Source organism: Neopelma chrysocephalum, unplaced genomic scaffold (assembly GCF_003984885.1).
Source record: "Neopelma chrysocephalum unplaced genomic scaffold, ASM398488v2 Primary Assembly neopelma1_188, whole genome shotgun sequence".
Taxonomy (NCBI): Eukaryota; Metazoa; Chordata; class Aves; order Passeriformes; family Pipridae; genus Neopelma; species Neopelma chrysocephalum.
The window spans coordinates 2,484,258-2,505,002 of NW_020897850.1; the positions used below are offsets into that span (position 1 = coordinate 2,484,258).

The 20,745-nt window shown below is 43.8% G+C and overlaps 1 protein-coding gene and 1 long non-coding RNA gene across 3 annotated transcripts in view; one reads left to right on the forward strand and one right to left on the reverse strand.

Annotated features, from left to right (window-relative positions):
• The window catches only part of LOC113976888, a 74,143-nt gene extending 68,267 nt beyond the window's left edge, over positions 1–5,876 (forward strand). For both annotated transcript variants that reach the window (XR_003537194.1, XR_003537193.1), the window contains exon 3: positions 5,790–5,876. This is a non-coding gene — a long non-coding RNA (uncharacterized LOC113976888). The remainder of the gene's footprint in view (positions 1–5,789) is intronic.
• Positions 1–20,745, reverse strand: part of WNT7B (Wnt family member 7B) — a 71,732-nt gene that overhangs the window by 14,616 nt on the left and 36,371 nt on the right. Inside the window, exon 2 of the mRNA XM_027702521.1 lies at positions 19,631–19,857. Coding sequence (XP_027558322.1) covers positions 19,631–19,857 — 227 coding nt within the window. The remainder of the gene's footprint in view (positions 1–19,630; positions 19,858–20,745) is intronic.

A 20,745-nucleotide genomic window follows, 5' to 3' on the forward strand; every position in this document is an offset into this window, starting at 1 on the left:
ACTGCTCCTATAATTCCTTTCCTTTCTTTTTTTTTTCTCTTTTAGACAAAGGCAATACATTTGTCTTTTCATTTCTTCTTAATTATAGTTCTCCCCGAAGTTTTCAGCCCTAATGGCTGTCAGGACTACCAGCTGTAAACTGGCTTCCTTAAGTGTTCTGAGATGAGGGATGGCTAAACTGGGAAGTATTCAGTCTGGACAGATCCTGCCTTCTGCCTGATGCTCAGAGGGTGTTCAGCTCTGGTGGAGGCTGCTGATGGTCACACTGAGGAATGTTCTCTTTACAGTATTTATTCATTTCCTGTTTCCTTACAGTCTAATTAAAATTTTGTTGCATCCCAGGTAGGTCTGTTCAGTCAGAGCAGCACTGGAGCAGGAGTTGCACGGCATTTCAGCAGCTTCTTCTGGGCTGTCTGCTCTCAGTTACATGTGTTTGGGACAGGGGACATTGCAGATCTCAAAGCCCACAGAGTGCAGTGATTTGACATAATGGTTTATTTATGGATTCTTCACTTATTCAGCGTTTTTCGTCTCTAGGCTCCCACTAAGTTTTTATGGTTGGAGGTGCCAGAATGTTGGTCATCAGTTTATAATTGCTCTGTCAACTGGATTGCTGTCTGTTGCTCGTGTGGGTTTGTGAAATTTTCTTTTAGAATGGGCTGTACACGAGCCAGAATTATTTCACACTTGCCTTTTTGCAGCTCCTTGCTGTCACTGTTTATATACTTTTGGGAGCATGTCTCTTAAAAAGAGAGATTTACTCTGCCTCTGCTTTTCCCATTTTTTCAAACATCTTTTGAATCTCCTGGTTATTTTCTAAATGCTTGGTGCTACTTTCCACAGTGATTTTTGTAATGAGTCTCCCAATGATTTACGGTGTTTTTTTCCTTAATTTACCCCCTAAATATATTCAGTTAAATCCTGGCAACCTTAAACAATAGTCAGCATTTCTGTTCCAGTGAGCATAATTCTGTTGTGTTTTTGACTGTCTTTTGGCAACATGTCCCTTGGTGAAGTTTTCTGGGACAGCTTCTGTGAGGTTAGTAAGTTTGAAAGGATGGTTAGAAGTGCCCAGAGAAATATGAAATTTTTGGGTTCTCCGCTGTAAAACAATATTTGTCAGAGCAAATATTTCTTACTAAGTCAGCCCTAGCAAACAGTCTGTACCCCGTTCTTACGGAAAATGGGGAAATGAGGCGGCACTGCTTGTTTTTGTCGAAGTTTAATGAGAACATGGTGCTGAGCACTCATTTAAAGAGTGCAGAGGAGCATGGCCCGGGCAGCACGAGGGGGTGGTTCCAGCTGCACTGCACCTTTGAGAGGGGCCTGCGTGTGTCACAGCCGGCTGTGCTTCCACAAAGCTCCTGCTCACGCTCTCCAGGCGCCTGGTGGGGAGCAAGGGCTGGAGCAGGGACGGCGTCTCCTGCTTGTGTTCTCTCCAGACCCTCTGTGGGACTCAGGGAGTCCCTGCTGGGTGTTCGGGGCCTTTCCTCCTCGCTGGGCACCAGTGGGTGGATGTGTCGTCATCGCCAAAAGCTCAGCTGGAGGTACCTTGCAGTATACTGGGCATGTAAAGAGTGCTTTGCAGCCCTGGTCAGACAGCATGGAATCCTGGAGGCACCTCAGGAAAACTGTGTCCTAAAATATACCAGTGTCCTTGAATTAAATGGGGCTGGGAGGAACCAGATGTGTTATGTATTATATTCTGTTCTAGTTTATCCTATTCTCTAATACAATATTATATTATTATATTCTTCCAGTTATTCAGCTGAGGTTTCTGAGGTACCTGTGTACTTCCCCTCAGGAAGGGAAACATTGTCCACTCTGATTTAAGAAGTAGAAAATATGCTCGCTGCATCATAAAAAATAAAACCACAAACAAACAAAACACCAACAAGGCAAAAAACCCAAACAAATGAAAACACCAACAAAAAACACACAAACAAAAAAACAACCAAACAAAATACAGCAGAAAAGAAACCTCCACTCTGAACCTGACAAGGAAATGGAGGACAAAGTAAATTTCTTTTCAAGCCAACTTCGTTTCAGTAGGATACAAGAGCAGAGCAGATTGCTACCAAACCACTGAGATTTTCACATGGGGGGGTTATAGGCTTGAGACTTTAGTGAGTGAATCAGTTCAGAATGGGTGTTCTCCTTGGCTGTCAACAGAGGATCCTACCAATCTAAATTATCCTGTGATTATGTGCCTATGTTTGACTTTGCTACGGACCCCATTTCACAAATACTCTGCTTTCCCTTCTACTGTGCTCATGAAGATTAGGAAGCCATCACTGTGCAGAATCAGACCTTCCAGTGGAACTTTGCTAGGCCAATATTTTAATTAACTTGTTTCAATCATCTCAGTGGCCTGACATAAATATACTGTGTTGAAGAACACCTCTGTAAAAATAAATCTGCACTGCCATTTGCATGAGGTCATCCTGTGCTATATTATCTCATGTCACTCCTAACCCAGGTAAGGAATCCCTGAGGGCAGTGGCCATGTCTGTGCACACCTGTGCTTTGCTGTAGAAACATGTTAAATAATAACACCTTTTAGAGGCTTCACTGAATTATGAGTAGTTGGAAGCACTAAGCTCCTGTACCTGGGCATGCCAGAGTGTCTGTGGGTGGGTGTGCAAATGTCTCTGTATGTTGAAGATGAAATTTCAGCTCTTGCTTTGGGATTCCTGAGGCAGTTTAGTTAAATCATGACTATTACCTCAATATATTGTGCAGAGCTTATCAGTGGGCCAGTGCCATTTTTCCAGAATTATTGAATTCTGGGAACACTGAGTGACACCCAGCTGAAACTGGTCTTAGACACAAATCTCTTTCTGCAAGAGGTTGTCCTTGCCTTAAGAAGCTGCATCTTTCAGCTTGAGAGGGCAAGAGAAGAGAGATACTACTACCTGTCTTTAGAGGTATTATGACCTCTCTTGCAAAGGGGCACGAGGAGGTTAAGGCACTTATCCATAGGGCAGAAGGACCTGTGAGAGAACAAGCTGCCCTCTTGTTGGATTCTTTCTGGCAGGGGGTTCACAGAGGAATTGGGCTGCAAACTTCTCAACCAAGAACTGAAACACCAGATGAACTGAAATACCAGTTCAGGATGTCCATGGTGGGACAGGAGTCCTCCCAAGGAGAAAACAGCAGCTCCTGGGACTGGGAATTCCCTGCTCTGCTCTTCCCCACTCTGCTCTAGCACAGTACTGGACTGGAGGCAGGGAGGGCTCAGCATTCCCATGCCTGCCAGAGAGTTCCACGGCTCTCAGAGTGCCCTCCTGACATTCACACCACACCTCCTCACGTGCCACACCTGCCTGGCACTGGATCCACACCTCCCTTTACTTTGCATTTCGGAAAATAACTAACTGAGGGGTCTGCCCAGAAGAATTGCTGAGGTTGCATCTGCTTCTGTTTCAGAGAGATGCTCAATGTTTTCTTGTCCCTATTTGGAGCTGATGACATTTCTTGACTAACCATTAAGATATGTGCAACTTGAAGCTTATCTTGAAAGCTGGCTGCTTCTGTTTGTCAGCATAGACTTTCTCCTTGGACTCACTTCCAACACAATTATTTTATATATATATATATATATATATATAAATCCAGAAACTCCTCTTGGAAACACATAGAAAGCAAGCCTAACCCAGGACATTGTGCAGGTATGAGGTATTGCTTTCAGACTAGATACCAATGTTTATAGGATACAAAAATTAATTACATCTATAGGGCCAGAGCTGGTCACTTAGAGCTGAATCTGCAGCAGGCTGTTGGCTCCAAAGCCTGTCTTTTAGATGTTCTTCCAGACAGTATTTTCCCTGTGGCCAGCATGGGAATCCAGCCTCCCCAAGCACTGAGTTAGACACCAAAATAGCCAGACTCCCAGAAGGTATCAAGCTGCATGGGGAAGCCCCGAAACTGGGAGTAGAAAATGCAAAGAAAGGGAGAGAGTCTAAACTTATCCCATCAGAGCTAAGCCAGATTTCCCTTGCACAGTGAGCCTTTCCAGCTCTGCTGGCAGCAGCCATCTCAGTGTAATTGCTGAGGGTATATGGTGGTTTTAGAAAAGGAGAGCCCACCCTTAAAATGTTCTGACTGGGGAAAAAAGATTTCTTTACATGAAAAGCCAGAAGATGACTTTTTTTGGTTTCACTGATTAGAAAAAAGACATTCTAGTGAACATAGTATAACTTCTTCTAGTGTGTTTTTCTAGGGTTTTTCATTTAACTTGATTCTATCAAGTACAGAATTAACATGAGCTTAAAGTAAACTCATAAATAAAACAAAGTACTAACTCTACCTAGTCATGACATTTCTGCAATAAGTTTTGTGAAGAGCAGCAGTGTCTTTTATTAAACTGAATCACATACACTAGGCATCTATTTGGTGTAGGCAGGACCTAATAAATAAATACTTATTTAAACTATTTGTCAGATTTCCAATCTAGATCCAGACAAATATCATAAAATGGCATAATCCTCCAGAGTGTTGTAGCTTTCTCTGTGACAGCAATCCAAGAGGAGCATTATGTCAAATAACTAAGGCCATGTAGGAGTGAAGGACCTTGCTCTGCACAGCCCTTTGTGGTGATTGCAATGAACGTGGAGGATGCACTGCCCGAACTCAGGAATGGTGACAGCCAGTCTGGGGCCTCTTTAAAACTGTTTCAGGCTACTGGTCATGGAGAAACAGCTCCTGTGTGCCCAGGACAGCACTTCCCAGGCACAGAAATTGTTATGCTTTCTTGTCTGGTGACTCTGCTCTTCAAGGTGGCCTTCTTCTAAGAAAGTGCATAGACATAGACAAAAGACCATTTCTTCTGTTTGACAAAAAAGGGAAAAAATAATTTGTGTCCAATAGAGTACCAGAATGTTGCATTTTTCTATAAAATTCTGCCCAGGAATGTGGCAGAGAGAGGTTCTCGCTGCATTTGCTGGGAATTGCTGTTGGGTTGTCTCCTGGACGATAGCTCTGCATTAAGGTTGTCCTACAAATCTATGGCTCACATAAGTTCCTGCCATGCCTCCCCATGCCTGGCAGGCCCAGCACAGTGTGGGGAATCCCCCAGGCCAGTCTGTAGTGAGCCCTGGCACTGGTGGCCCACCCTGCAGGCGTGGGGGCTGTCCCGTGATCTCTGGTGCCTCCCTGGCAAAGCAGCGGTTGGCAGGTGGGTCACAGAGTCTCGTGTGGCTCTTCAGGATGTTCCTGCTCCCTTGGCATCTCCCATGCCAGCAGGAGGATGCCTCACCAGCCCCAGGGGCTGGGTTGGCAGGTTGTCTGTATGTGCCTTGCTCTGCTCTGCTGACTGTGCTCAGAGATCACATCTGAGCACAGGGCAAACAGCTGGGCAGTGACCCTGTGAGTCACTGCCATCCTCTCAGAGCTCAGGGTTTGTGGACAGCAAATGAGAAAGTTCTGGTGAAAGGGCTGGGTGGAGAGTTGCTTTTGGATGCTGTTTTCCAAATGCCCTTTTACACTGCTTGTGTGGCTGCCTTCACCTTCCTGAGACATCTGACTTGCCCCTGACCATCCTTCTGGGAGGAGTCAAGTAAAGTGTCTGAGCTTCTTGGTGTTTAAGGGGTCCTTGCCTGGTAGTCACGTTTGCAACCTCAGAGAACAAGACATGGCACAAATCACACATATGAAAGAGATTTAAAAGAGTAAAGAGCTCAGAGGGTTTTGGATAAATACACAAAGTTTGGATTCTGGTCCAAACCTCTCTGGTTTGCAAAATGAGTCTGGAAGCATCACAAGAGCAGAGTCTTTTTTTTTTTTTTCAGCCCTGAAGTTTCTGGTCCTGACAGGAGTTGGGAAGTGACAAGATTTACATAAACAAGGAAGAGTTATCTGAATCTTCTCAGGACTCGTGACAGGTACTGAATTAATGTTTAATCTGAGCCTGTCCAGCTAACCCTACTAGGTTATCTTATCCACTAGACTAGTGGTTGTTGTTTATTGTCTGTGTTGTGTTAAGCTCGTGTCTTGCCAGGTACTGAGCAAGCTCACCCTAAAATGTTGACCCACACCTGCAAGGGTTTGACAAAGGGCAGGTGCCAGCCCTGAGAGTTATCTGCTGAAAAAACTAAATGTTGTAAGAATGAAAGGATCCAATTTCTAGTCCACAAAGAGCTTCCATTGTTTTCAAGCCCTAGAAATGAAGGATGAGTTTTAAACAAAGATCAGAAGAAAAAATTATAGGTTTTTAAGGTACTCCAGCTTCAGACCAGGATCCAGGCTTTGTGACCAGGAAAGGAGGAACAAGTCCCTTTCTGCTGTATAAATACATGAGTGTTTCAATAGGTGGATTGGCATTAACATCAGACTTTGAGATGCTGCCTACATAGAAGTATTTTAAAAACAACTAGCAAGTGTCTCTATTGCAAGTCCCCCATTAAAGCAAGCTGTGGGTCTCATTAAATAATCTTTCCAGCCCCCCACTTTGCAGCAGCCCGTTCCCAGATCTGAACTTTGGAGCTGACCCCTGTCTTTGTGATGGGCCAAACCAAAAGCCAGATCTGAACACCACTGAACTCTGGGAAAGTTCAAATCTATCGTTTGTGGTTCAGGTTGAGCTCTAATTAAAACAGACCAGTTAGAAAGGCAAATGTCTTAAAACCAAAACAAAACAAATGTTTCACGTGAAAAGTCTTGGATTAGGCTATATGGGACCAAGCAGTGTTTTTGTCTATCACATGATGTCATGTTGCTCTGGTTAACACAAACTGACAGCGTGCACATGCTGCCATGGGAGATATTCCATGCAGACACTTTGAATCCAGCTTTGAGCAGAACACAGTGTTCATGGAAACACTTCATGCTGTGCAAGAGGCCATCAGCAATGGGTAGCTGCTCTTACTGCCACTCAGCCCTGAAGGTTGTCTGCTGCCTTCCCGACTTTCCCTGCCCATCCCTAGTTGCACAGTAGTCCAGGGTCTCTCAAAAATCAGTGTCTTGCCTTCTCTGAGTGAAGCTTATGCCTCATTATGTCAGCAGTGTGTGGAATATTGCCACTAATCCCTGAAAACAAACAAGGGGCTGCTGCAGAACCTTGGGTTGTGTAAGAGGGCAGGGAAATCCCAGCTGACTCTCCTGCTCAGAGCTTCTGTTTATACTGCAGTTAAAACTACAGTGTCTGTAATAAAGCAACATGCTTCATCGATGGGAAAGGGAAAAGCAAACAAAAGGGAAGGGAACTTGGTTTCAGCATTACTGAACTGCTGAAGTGAGAGAAAACGGAGACAGCAAGGAGAAAGGGAAAGGGAAAGTGGGAAAAGGTGTTAATGCCCCATCGCTGGTGTCAGGATGTCACTGTGCACCAGCAGCTGCAAAAAGAGGGTCTCAGACAGGAAGATCTACTGAGAGAATCAAGCACATACAGTAAGTAATAAGCACTCACTCCCAGTGGGCTTTATTCTCTTCCTGATGTTCCATGTAAGTACTGAGCATTAGTTGAGTATTTTCTCTTTGTGAAATTTGAGTTCAGGCTCTTTGTGGACAATTAGCTAAGGTTTCCAAACTTTCTTCTTATGCAAACGAAGCTAATAATCCCACCAGGCGTCTCGACTGAGGTTTTTCAGTGTGGTCTTTTTTCAGGCCAGGACTCACTTTCTAGAAGACCCAATCCCCCCACAACATTTCTGTCCTTTGCCTTCTCTTTGGATAGGAAGACTTCATAGCAACCATTTTTGTTTGAGGATATGTCCCAAATGTTGAAATGGAGGCTGGTCCTCACTAATTAAACCTTGCAATTCCTCACTGAAATTAGTCATCTTTAGTTTCCAGACAGCGAGGTAGGAGGTGACATGCCCAAGGTCACAAGAAAAGGCACAGCTGGGAACAGAGTCAAGTCCATTATGTCCTGTCCATGCTTTAACCATAAAATGATGGTTCTCACACTGAACTGGGAGCCACAAGGTATGTGAAAAAGGAAGGGAATGGTAATGAGCTTCTTGGTGTGACACCTTCCTCTCAGCTGGGACAAAGAGAATGGAAAACTATTTTATCCATTCTTCATTAATACTTCTCAGGTTAAAGAATGTTCAAATCTTTACCCTTTTTGCTCAGAGGAGTTTTCAGTTCAGACCTTTCTTTAGTGGTCAAGTTGTAATTAAAAGAACAATCTTTCTATTTAATAATTCTGTCAATATCCTAATTCTATTTATGGCATCATTTAAAACACACCAAAGCAATAGAAAGCAGTAAAAGACACATCTATACAAAGGAATGAGGGACTCACAATATTTTCTTCTGCACCAGTTTCATAAAGGAGGATTACCAGGAACCTAGTTGTTACTTTAGAATTTTCTTTAAAGCAAGAAGTAGAGTTGAATGGGAATAGATAACTTCTCATGTTCTACACATGGTAATATATTGATGTCCAGCAAATCTAGTTGAAAGAATCACATGGTCTTGTGACATTGCTAGAAATATGGCAGAAAATATATGGTTATTGAGGTGTGCTAATCCTTCTCTGAGTATGGGGTGTCCCAGGTGCTCAGGAATGAGAAGCAGTCAGAGAGTAAAACCCACTGAACTGCTTAGGAAAGTTCACCACCTTTGCCACACAGTTAATAAATACCCTCTGTGTTCTTGTCTGGGCCACTGGCATTGGCAGGTTCCCAAACTACTGCCTTAGACCCCGAGACCATCCTTCCCAAAGGCACTGGCAGGTACCTGCCCTGGCAGCCAGGACTGACCCAGCCCAGCTCGGGTGCTCTGTGCTCCCACTCCTGCTTTGGGCTCTGCTCCCTGCCCTTCACCAGGCCCAGCTTCTGCTGCTCCTGGCCCACTTCTTTTTCTTCCCTTCTCCCTTTACATGCACTCATAGGTCTGCTATGCTCTTTCCCACTTCCCCACGGCCCTAACCAGGCAGTTGAAAGGCTTCCATCACGAAGATTGGAAACATATTCCATATTAAATGTAACAGGATAGTATGGCCAGCAGGTCCATGTTTCAAACACATTCAATTTCTATCACAGCTGAGAATAAACAGCAGGGGAAGCTACTTGATGGGTTGGTGGAGGCTGTGGCTACCCTTTCTTGTGGAACATGTCTCTGTCACTTGCTAAATAGGTACACCATCTGGTGGTAATTTTGGACTCCCACTTCTTAAATTTCCAAAGAGCAGTGGTAGAGCTATGCCTGTGGTTGCTGCACTTTTATTTTTTTTGCCAGTATCTGTCTGAAAGTCATCAGCTAAGACAACTTTTGTAGGTGCTACTGGTGAATGAGTACTAAGAATAGGTGGGACTTGAAGTTAGGATCAAGTTTCCGTGTCTGCTGTGTGGGGCAAGCAGGTATGACTTTATGAGAGCACCACATGCTCCCCTGAGAAACAGACACAGAGAGGTGAAAAAATTTCATAGACAAACAAAAATTAGGTATTAACAAGCTTGATACCTAATTAGGGAGTCTAAGCTCCAGGACAGGCAACAGGGACAATCATACAGTCAAATTAAGATCCAAATCACCCCCTGGAAGAGCTTCTCTCTCTTCTTTGACCATACAAGGAATACAGGCTGACGAGGTTCCTATCTTAGACATCTCGTGCAAAAGCCTGCAGTTGTGTGGTATGAAACTGGGCCAAAGGAAAGAAGTGAGGAAGGGGCTCCTCATTTCTCTGCCTTTCTTGTCTGAAGCCCATGAGTTCAGCAGCAGAGAGAAATCACTGCTGTCTCTTGTGCCATTGCCCTCAGAAACTGCAAGGTTGCACTGACCATGTCAGATGGAACTGTGCATGGACATCTCTTCTGAACAGGGTGGGTGCAGGATGAACCAGAGAGAAAATGAGTTTCCATGTTTTCATTAAGAAATGAGTGAACAGGTAAAACTAAATCATGATCCATAAGAAAACTTTCTTCTTTTTGGCAACTTCAAGAGAGCTCTCAGGTCTACAGCAGTTCGGTCCATGTCTGCTGAGCTTCTACCTAGAGAGAACAGTGTTCTCTCCCAGTGCACCAACGAGGTTTCTGGGGTGAAAGCAAACTATTTAAGGACTCCTCAGCAATGCAAGCCCATTGAACTGACATTAGTTAAGTCTTAGGAATCATCTTTCTCACAGAATCCCAGAAATCAGAGGCTGAGCCTCTGCAGTAGAGAGAGCATTATAAAGTTGTCTCCTAAAACCACTTCAGGTGGATCTAGGATGGGCAGAAGCACATATCATCAGCTCAGTCTCACATGCTGCCTTTCACTAGGACTTCTGTATTCTGCAAACCACTTGTTTCTGCATTTAAAGTGAACCACTTTTGAAGTCTCTTTAAGGAGACTTGGAAGGATTTAAGTTGAGCACATATTGGGCAAATAGAGCAGGGATGAAGTTGTTGGCCAGTTTGAATCCTGACTGAACAGCTACCTTACAACTACAGTTATAAGTTCATTTTTCTCTTGCTGACATGCTTTATTTCTTTCATTTCAACTGTCTCTTCTCTCAGTAACAATAATATTGTGCTTCGACGTCAGTGAGAAATAAACTGGAGTCATGCAGAATTTAATCCAAGGCTAAACAGTCAGGCATGATACGCACGAAGGAAATGTTGTCAATTGGAAAATAAGGTATTTGTCAGATGTAATATTGTGCAATACATCAGCCACTTCATTAGGAAAAGAAATTGCTCGTGACTGGAGGCACGACAGCAGCCGGCATGGATCAGTGATCTAAGCCTGGGTGCTGAACACTTGTTTGCAAAGCAAAATGCGAAGATCAACAAACAGCGTGTTTTTCGTAATGTTTGCTCTTGCCTCGCTGTGCATTTCGAGCTTTTCAATTTAGAAACAGATGGTTTACCAAGCAGAACGTATCCCAAAGAACAGGGGAGGAAAGGGAGGGATGCTGCTACATATGTAACTCTGGAGTCTAATGTTATGTTTAGCTGTCCTGCCTGCTGTAGAGGTTGAGCTAGATGACCAAACCTATCATCTGTAATTCTAGGGAAGAGATCTTGACAACACAGTGAACCGCAGTAGTAAAGCTCGGGGAATCTCCCGAGTCATTAGAACCCAAGTTCTTGCAGGATCTCCAGGTTGGCTGCACTACCTGTCACCCTCCATAAAGCACTGCCCCTGCAATGGCCAGGGCTGGCAGCACCTGCCTCTTTGCCAAGCTGCTCTGTACTTAACAAGTCAGATGTTGTATAGTTGATTGCCAATTAATTAATTGGGTTTTAGCTGAGTCCCTGCTATGAAATTCAGCTTTGCTTTCAACTTCTGCTTGTAACCAAAAGCCGGGAGGCTTTTTAGTGGCTCTGGTGAAACCAGTGGCAAAATTTCCCCAACAGTAATGGGACCAGAATTTGGCTCCTGTCATTTTGGGTGAAGGCCAGCCCCGCTTTATGTGACTTTAAATGTTATTTGCTTTCCTGTTCTAAGCATGCATTACATTGTAAGTCATTGCCCAATAGGACTGAGATGGTGAAGTAACTAATGAGTCAGCCTGCTATGGATCATTTGTACCCAGCAATTTTATTACGAAGTGACATGAAAAAAAGTGGCACTGAATGAGCATTAATGTTCCTTGGAAGCACTTGGAAGTAAGGAAATGCCAAACTTAAAGTTGCTATGCAAAGTTAGCCCTGTGTCCAAATTTCGGTAGAGTATTCAAAAAATAGTAGCCTAGAATTTGCATGCTATCTTTTCCACAGGACCTCTGACTCACTCATGCCAAGGCAGACCAGAAAAGCAATATGGAAAATGTTTTCCTGAGTAGCTAAAGGCAAAGTTAAAAGCAAGAGGAAAGGAGGACTTTTGTTGTGGCCAGTGCCAAGCAGGTCAGAGTCGCAGGTCATCACAGACTGTGCCTGTAGGGCCCCGTGACAAACACCTGTACCCAGAAGGTACAGGTAAGCACATGTACATCAGGGTGATCCCAGAATGCCAAAAACTAGGGCTACCCACCCCTCCCAAAACAAAACAAAAGGTTTCTTTTCCATACTGACACTTAAGTGGAGCTATTACATACAATAGAAAAAGGTCCATTTAGTTTTGAATCATGGAAACGACGTCCCAAAGCCCATCCCATGGCAGTCAGTTTTTTGGGAGGCCCGGGGGTTTAAGGACACAGGCAGACAGTGTGTCGTGGTACCCGATGTCTCCTACCAAGCTGTGCAGTGTGTGAGGGAGCCATTCAGCTTGGAATCCCCCTGGGAGATGGCAGAGCAGATCCTGAGCTCCAGACACCTGGCTGTGCCCAGGGACAGTTCTCCACATCCATTTACATCAGTGCACTTCACAAACTTACAGTTCACTGCACTGAGAACCAAAATGGAGCTGCTCACAGTCAGCTTTATCAGTGTATTCAAGTTTGAAAATGTCTACAGAAAAGCACCTGTTCCAAGAAAAATCTTCATTTTTATATGTACCAATGGAATGAAATAGAAGTTTTAAAAGTTGGCCCTTTCCCTAGAATGGAAATTCCAGATTTCATTCAGGTCAATATCCTCCATTTCTCATCCAGCTGCAAGCCACACAGAGTTCACCAAATAATTGTATTACCATGTTACTGCTACGTTTGGAATAAGGACATCTGCCTTTTGAAGCAAGTCTGCTGCCAAATAGGTAGATATTTAAATGGCAACAAGAACATTTGAATTTAAAAGAATTTATGCTTTTCTTCAAACTCATGACCCTTGAGAGAAAAGAAAACACAACTGAGCTACACTTGAACCAGACAGTAAAACCTTACAAAAAGACTGGGGAGTGGAGAAGATAAATTGGGATATATAAAAATCTATCTATTAATAGCTAGAAAATATTATATACTAGAAATTATTCTATGCTACAGATTATATATTATAGACATTTCTTTTATAGGGAGACAAAGAAATAGAGATGATAAAATTAATGTAGCAAACTGACATTTTTTTCTAGTAAAGTCAAACAAAAGTTATTACTGTCAGCTCATAATTTACAAATGGTAGTGTCCATTTATGTTTATCTTTTCATCTCTGGTTTACAGCGTGTTTTGAAAACATTACTAAAGCCTCACCAAATCATTATGAGGTTGTGGCATCTCAGAAATTCTTAAAGCACAGAGAAATTATCTCCCACAAGTGTTCAAATTGATTCACTAAGCTGGGAATCCTCCATCCTCTCACAATAGGATGTTTCTTTAATACAACAGTACTTCCTTAGAATAGAAAGATATTTTTCTTGTTCTAAAAACCTCCAAGTGACAGAAATGTAGAAGAGACTGAACCTCAGTTAAAATAATATAAATTCTTAGCACATTAGTTGTTTCATAACTTTTTTACCACTCCTTCACAACGTCAGCTACCGCCAGCTGGGAGGTTTATTTTCTTATTCTGGTTTGGGTTACTGTCTTGCTTTGCTACTTGTGATAGCAAAAACCTTTATCCAGTCAGAAAGTATGAAGTGTTTGGATCAGCTCCTCCATTTCCCCCGAAGATGATAATGCAAACTGAAATGCCCCCTCACACACTCTGCCCTGCAGCTCCCGGATTATCACACCCTCCTTCCCACTGCTGAGCTGCAGGGCAGGGACAGCACTGCTCTGCTGGGGCAGCCTCCCTGCCTGGGGCTGCTCCCTCCCTGCCTGGGGCTGCTCCCTCCCTGCCTGTGGGGTCACTGGTGCCCCGGGGTGTGGGGGGACAGCCCAGCCCTGCCCCAGCCGGGCCTTCCTGCCTTCCTAGGGCAGCTGGGGGGACGGGCACGGACATCCCCACAGCCCTAACACAGAGCCAACCAGCCAGAACAAATAGACTGGGTAGCCTTATGGTTAAGGATATTTTTGTTCCTCCTTCCAGCAACAACATATCAGTTGTGAAAATAGAGGCGCTGTTTGAGGCATTTTAAGAGGAGGCTCTGCAGTGACTGTTTGCAGTGTGGTAAATCTTTCCTGCAAAATGAGCACACTGAGGATGGCCTCAGATTTGGGGTTTTTTTTACTCTTTACCTCCTGTCTCTGCCTGCTGGCCACTTACCCAGGGATATGGGTGGTAGTTCATTATGCATGTCTTGTTTATTTTGTTTTTTTCATTCAGGCCTATAATGAGAAAACTCTCCCTCTCTAAATAACCAAGAAATACATCTTGTTATGTGCTTCTGTTAAGGGTTTTCCTTGCATAAGCCACAGATCATTAAATTTGCCGTGGTATTTATAGTTTACTAAATCACACTTGCAAATGCAGTGACTCCACATGGCATTTTGGGAGATGGGCATCTGCAGTCACTCCAGGTTGCTGTGTGAGCAATAGAGACAGGGTTTTTATTGGTCCAGGATTGTCTCCTGGAGCTGCCCACAGTCCTAGGACAGATTTCAGCTGATTGAATGCATCCTGTGCCCCTCTCTCCTGGGATCCCAGGCAGCCCTCTGCACTGGGAGCTGGAAGCTGATGCCATGTCCTGCGAAGCCATCCCTCACACTGGAAGGTTTTTTACCCAATTCTAGCACCCAACATCCAGTTCAAATTACTGAAAACAAATTTCTTTCTGATCAGTTGCTTTAACGCTCAAAGGACAGACGTTGTTGTCTGGGATCATGCTACACAACAACAAAACCCCCGAAATTTTTCCACATTAGGTCCAAAAGCCACTGTGCAATTGAGGTTCCCAATGGCTGACAAATGCCTAAACCAATCATAGCACCTACTGCTATGACAAAGATAATTACTGCCTTTCCGTCGGTGAAGTGTGTACCCTGCTCTGTATCATATTTAAAATAATCTAATTCCAACTCATTTTCCCCTCCAAATCGTTTCCAGCTGTACAATTCCTTTCTTTCCCCCATATTGTTTTTATTGGATATAGCACAAGTCCGTAAAGATAGATTTTCCCATAATAAATACACAGATGTTAGAATAATAAACATACAGTCAACCTGATATATGAATATTGCTAAGCATTAACAAATATTTAGCAAACAACATAAGTTGATTTAAAAAAAATAGAAAATGAGAACATAAAGTAGTAGAGAAAGAAATGGCAGGAGTGAAAGAAAGGCAAAAAGTGAGCTAGAAATGTACTTACTTTAGCAAACTGTCTGGATTCATTTATGGTTCCCTTTATTGATTTGCTGATAGCATTAAAGCACACTAGGGTTGTAAAGCATTCCTAGGAATGCCGCCTGTCTTCATGCATTGCAAGTTTTCTGCTCGCACTGAAAGTCAAGCTTTCCAAGTTGGCCAACTCATACCACACTAGACACTACTGTGCTGGATTAATCTATCTGCCTGGACATGAATTTCCATTTTTGGAGAATAATGAGCCTCTCTACTCCTCCCATTTTTGGTAGGAAGTTTTTATGAACATTTGGCATCTCGGTTAAACCATCATCACAGCCCAGAATAAAAATGACTGGATTCATATGTGGAATCCAACTTTAATTAAGCCTATATATGGCCTGAACCAGGAATAATTTACTGACTGACACCCCCTCAGCATGTCTGATAAGATGCCAGCCATTTGTCCATGATGCCATCACTTACACATCTCCCATGCCCAATTCCCGTGTTCTTTCAGACCTGCAGCTAAAAGGCTGGGATCCAGAGTGGACTTACAATGTTACCTGTTTCCAGTGCAAATAGAGAAAGAATCACTGTTTTTATGAGTATCTTGCCTTCAGAAGTTGTCCCCCTCCCTTTCCTAGTGCTCTGTAGGAAACTGGAGGTGTTTGTGTGTGTATTCGAGTGCATGCTTGTGTGTAACTGTGACATTCAACTTTATATTCTGATTGTGCTTCTCAAAATAACTCGTGAAGTCCTCTTTAGTTAATCAAATCCATGCTCAGATTTTGTTAGTCTCTAAAACTGAAGGTGTTTTCTCTCATCCCTCCCCTTTTCTGCCAGGAGAGTGGATCAAAAGTTGAGCCAATGGGAGGTGACAGGAAGCTTCTTAAGATGTTCCTTTCCTAAACCCCCCACGGCAGGCAGGGCTGTAACTTCACTTCAGATGCTTCCTTTCAACACACCAGAAAACTGCAGAAAACCCATACAAAAGGTCAGAGATAAAAAAAGAAAAAGAAAAAAAAAAGCCCAACTTCCAAACTCCCTTGGCTTTGGGCTGTTTCTTGGTATATCCCTGTCAGGTGTCCAGTTCAATGGTTTGCCAAATCATGGCATTAATGACACGGCCAAATACTGCTAAGTCATGGCCATTTTCCACATCACGAGTCTGAGAGAGGAGACAGCTACAGATCACTTCTGATATCCTGACAGATACATTTTTCAAAACACCTGGATTTAGCACTGGTAACAGCTGTCTGTTTATAAGACCTACAGTTTGGAGAATTGCAGTGGAAATGGTAAATGCACAAATAATTAGCCAGAATAATCCACTGCCAAAGACCAACAGTAGGTTTCATTTCCATTATTGATTTGGACTCACACCCCAGAGCCTGCCCTGCCTGCTCTTTTTGCATGGAGTTCTTTGCTTCCAGCTTTCAGAGGTGTGTGTGATATTGCTCTGCCCATCTTTTGGGGGAATAGAGACTGGTCCCCAGTGCTGCAGCTCCTCTGCATCAATAACCTGATGAGACCAGAGGCTTTACCCATCCAGATCAGGGTCCTTGCCTTCAAAATGTTAGAAGGCAATTATCTTTCAACGATGATGATATATCATTAACCAGTTAATGTGTTTGAATCCATCTGTTAAAGAGGTAATCTTTAAAGAGGTAATTTGCTGAAGAGGCTGAAAGGAAGAGGAACGAGTGGAGAGAGCAAAAGAGGATGTGAGAAGCTGGCATGAGAACGAGGGATGAGTGCAGGAAGGTGACACACACATGGACAGGGACAGGATGAGTGCAGTGAGCGCAGGGCTGACTTTGCTTTGGGGCTGGCATGACTATGGAAAAGTTCCCAGCTATAAATGTACCAAAATAAGCTCTATACAATGCTTGACTAATTCATCCCATGCTACAGCCTTTGTTCATGCTACTAATTTAGATTTCTCTGTCGTTTTTTATCTCTAGCTGCTATAAATCTTTCACACCAACACGAATGCCCCACGCCTAACATTATTTCTACAGTTGTTATTCTGTCCTCTGGACTATTTCAAGTGTTTTTAATACAGATTCCATGTACTATAGTGGTGCTACAGCCCTCACTCACTGGAGTACCTCTTTGAATCGATAGCTCATCGCCCATCCAGCTGAGCTCTGACAAACTGAGGACTCCCTCTGGCACAGTAGGATCCCCAGGAGGGGGGACAGCTGTCCCTCTGTTGTGCCTTCCAGCTGCTGCTTGGTTGTGGCTGTAAGACACTTAGTTAATGGCCCCTGAGAGGTGGTGGTAGCAACAGAGGCACATCTGTTGGAGAAACCTCACGTTGGATCAGTCTGGGGGTTTGCTTTGACTTTTGAAGGGGAAGTGTTGCATCAAGATACAAATTAGAATAACCATAATTCTGCACTTGTCAGTGATGGTGGGAGAGTCTTGTCCTAGTGGCTAAAGAGTAGCTCCTCTCTCTCCCATACAGCTAGAGAGCAATTAATACCATGTTATCATGGCTTACTTGCCCTCCCCACCCTATGACCTGAATAACTCAAATGTTCATCTGCCTAAGTGGTTCTGGGACGAAGCTTTCCTTTGGGATGAAGTGAAAAATGTGCTTGTCTTTTTTAGTCTTAATCCTTTCTTCAGTCTGTTCAGGCAGAACCAAATGGCTGGTTTAGTGTTTCTGCATGTGTCAGACATGGATGTGTTTTGTTGCACATGTGAATATTCGTGCTTATTCATGCTTACAAGTGTTTTGCACCCTTAAGTGGTGGGTTTTTAAACCTTTGTCCCTCTTTTACCGTTTTCCCCCTTGCTAGTGTAATAACACCACTTCCTAAACCCTGCCCTTTTCCTAGATACTGACCTCATCATCTCTGGGTGCTACTCTGCTAATAAAAAAATAAAGACATGTGAATTATGGGATCCTTTATAGACCTGCATGGAACTCATCTGGCTGGGCTGGAAGGGGTCATGTAAACCTTCTCCATCCGGTGGAGTCTGTGTGGTTTCACACCCAACAAATGTCAAAGCAGAACTCAGCTGCAACTGCCAAGTTTTGTCTGTGTTTGGGTTAAGCCATGAAAGAACCCACCAGGTTCCACATCAGGCCTTTCAGAGCTGCAAAAAAACCACCCAGGTTTGGTGAAGAGGTCAAGAATCTGGTGAACATTTTGGTAAATATGGCTTGAACATGTTTAAAGCCTTCCACTTATACTCTTTCAGAAATAAAAGTTAGGCAAAAAGTATTATCTAAATAGCATTAGAAATTATCTTAGGACACATGTGGGAAGAGACACACTGATGAGCAAATTCCTCACCACCAGCTTTTCAGCATCAAAACTAAATTCTACCCAGCCTTCTTCTGAAGTTCAAAAAGTTCAGACTTTTGCCATTGATTTGCTTTACCAGTTCTTTTCATCATTAGTTTTAGCCCTCTCCACTTCTGTGGCTTGGTGTGGAGTAATGGTCACAGAATATGACAGTTTCCCTGCCAATGTGAGTCCATTTCCCTGATGCCAATGGATTTATTCCATTACAGCAATTTACAACTGGGCCACTGTGCCCTTAGAACAGCCAGACCTCTGCCAGATTCTCAGACTTGCATGTTCTTTGAAAAAATATTCAGTTCCCTCACGGACTGAGGTGTGCCTCAGCTTTTGGCCTTCATTTCACAAGGGTGTCAGGGAAAAACCTAAAGCCTTGATCTCTGGCAGCCAAAGCACTGTGTGAGTCAATTCCTCTTTGCTCAGATGAAATGTTTTGCCTTTTTTTCGTGCAGTTTCAATGAGATCTTATGTCTGCCCACACTCAGTTGTGCTGGAGGCACAAGACTCGCCTGAACCATTGAATTGGAGGGTTGTCACCCAAATCAAAATGGGACACACGAAGAAGAGGCTACAACCCTGCTGAGGAGCTGGACAGTGTCACAGCTAGAGCCACACACCACAACACAGAGCAGCAGACACAGAGTGGGGAGTGGGCAGCCCTTGGGGCAGAGAGAAAAGGTCAGGAATAGGCTGAGGATACCCAGCTGGGTGATGAGGAAAATAATGATCTCAGCGCTGGAAAAAAATATACATGATCTCCCCTCTGAAATAATATCAGGCATAGGGTAAATGGAAAGTGATTGATTTAACTTCTGCCAGCTAACAGCTTGTCAGGCCAAGGTCCTGTATTATTTTCTTTGAATAGGTTTCCTGTCTCAAATCACGTGCAGTATTTTCTTTCCAGTATGACAACAACACTAAAATGTGTCACTGCCACATATTGGAAGGCCAGTGCTGTATGCACAGTACTTCCATCAATTATTTGGGACCTTCCCACTTCTTAAGCTTTTGGGAAGTCTGCAGAGGGATTTTTCTGAGCTGATTTCAGTTCCCTTTTGATTGGCCATATTAGGCACCAGAGTTATCATGGCAACCTCTAACAAGACAACATTTGGAAATATTTTTTCCTGGCCTTGATGGATGGCTGTGCAGGCACCTGGGTATGATGTTGCACAGATAGGAGTGACCTCATCTGCAGATCCCCAGAGATTTCCTGTCTCTTGCCAGTTACTGTTCTGGGCAGATCCCGGAGGGTTCTGAACCTTTGCGGGAGCGCAGCAAGGAAGGGAAAAGCAAAGCAGCCCCCGGGAGCCCATCCCTACGGCACCACACGGGAGACACCCTTACCTACTCGGAGCTCTTGTCCAAAGACGGTTTTCTCCCCCAGGGCAGAGCAGTTCCAGCGGCCGTAGCGGAACTGGTACTGGCACTCATTGATGCCCATCTGTGCCCCCTCCCCGATCACGATGATGGCATCGGGGCGGCTCTGGCAGATGGCGCGCTGCCGGGGGGCCAGCCCGGGGATCTTGTTGCAGATGATGTTGGCTCCTAAAGCCACCACGGACGACAAAGCTCTGGGGAGAGAAAGCAGAAAGGCAGGTTGTAACCAGGCTGAGGTGGCTGGCTGCATTTGCCACGTGGCTGGCAAGGCGCTGGGCAAAAGGGTGGGTTCTTTGTGCCAGCTTATCCCAGTGTCTCTGGTCTAGTGAAAGAGGCTGGAAATTTTGAGGTAATTCCTGATCAGATTTGTGCCAGAAAAAACGAACAAATGGAATTTTGGCACTTCTGCTTCCAGAGCCATCAGCTCGTGAGATGTGGAAAGCAAGACTTATTCAAAAACAAAAAATAGTGATAATTGATCATTCATAAATCTCTGAAACTCATGTCTGCTTTGAATGTAGATTCAGGCTTAGTGTTTCAGTTACTGCAGCCAGTTCATCCATCCCTCATTTGAAACTGTTAAGCACAATTTAGAGAATGCTTGACGCTACCAACCCTCTTGCCCATTATTACACTCAGGTTATTGAATGATTAATGAAGTTCACCAGCATAACTGTGCTTCTAGATCTGGCAAACATCATGGTGCACACAGGAGTGATCATTAATATGTGCCATCCAGACTAGAAGCATTTGCAGATCTCATTCTTCAAGTATATTTTCAGAATTCATTATAAGGTTTGCATGTAACTTGCACCTGCCATATGTTTTCACTTTAGCATGTTTATTTTTCATTTTTCAGTTCACTTTTCAACATCTTTACTGGCTCATTTTTCAACATCTTTACAGGCTACATTTTAAATGGTAATATTTGGGGGAAAAAATAAGACAACACGGATACACCTCAGGTCACATCTCCCAGGTACCTGCCAGGCCCACGTGGAGATGCTTGAACTGGGTCTGGACAAGTCAGCAATGGCACAGAACGGCCTTTCCATTTTGAACACCAGCCTAAGCCTTTTTTC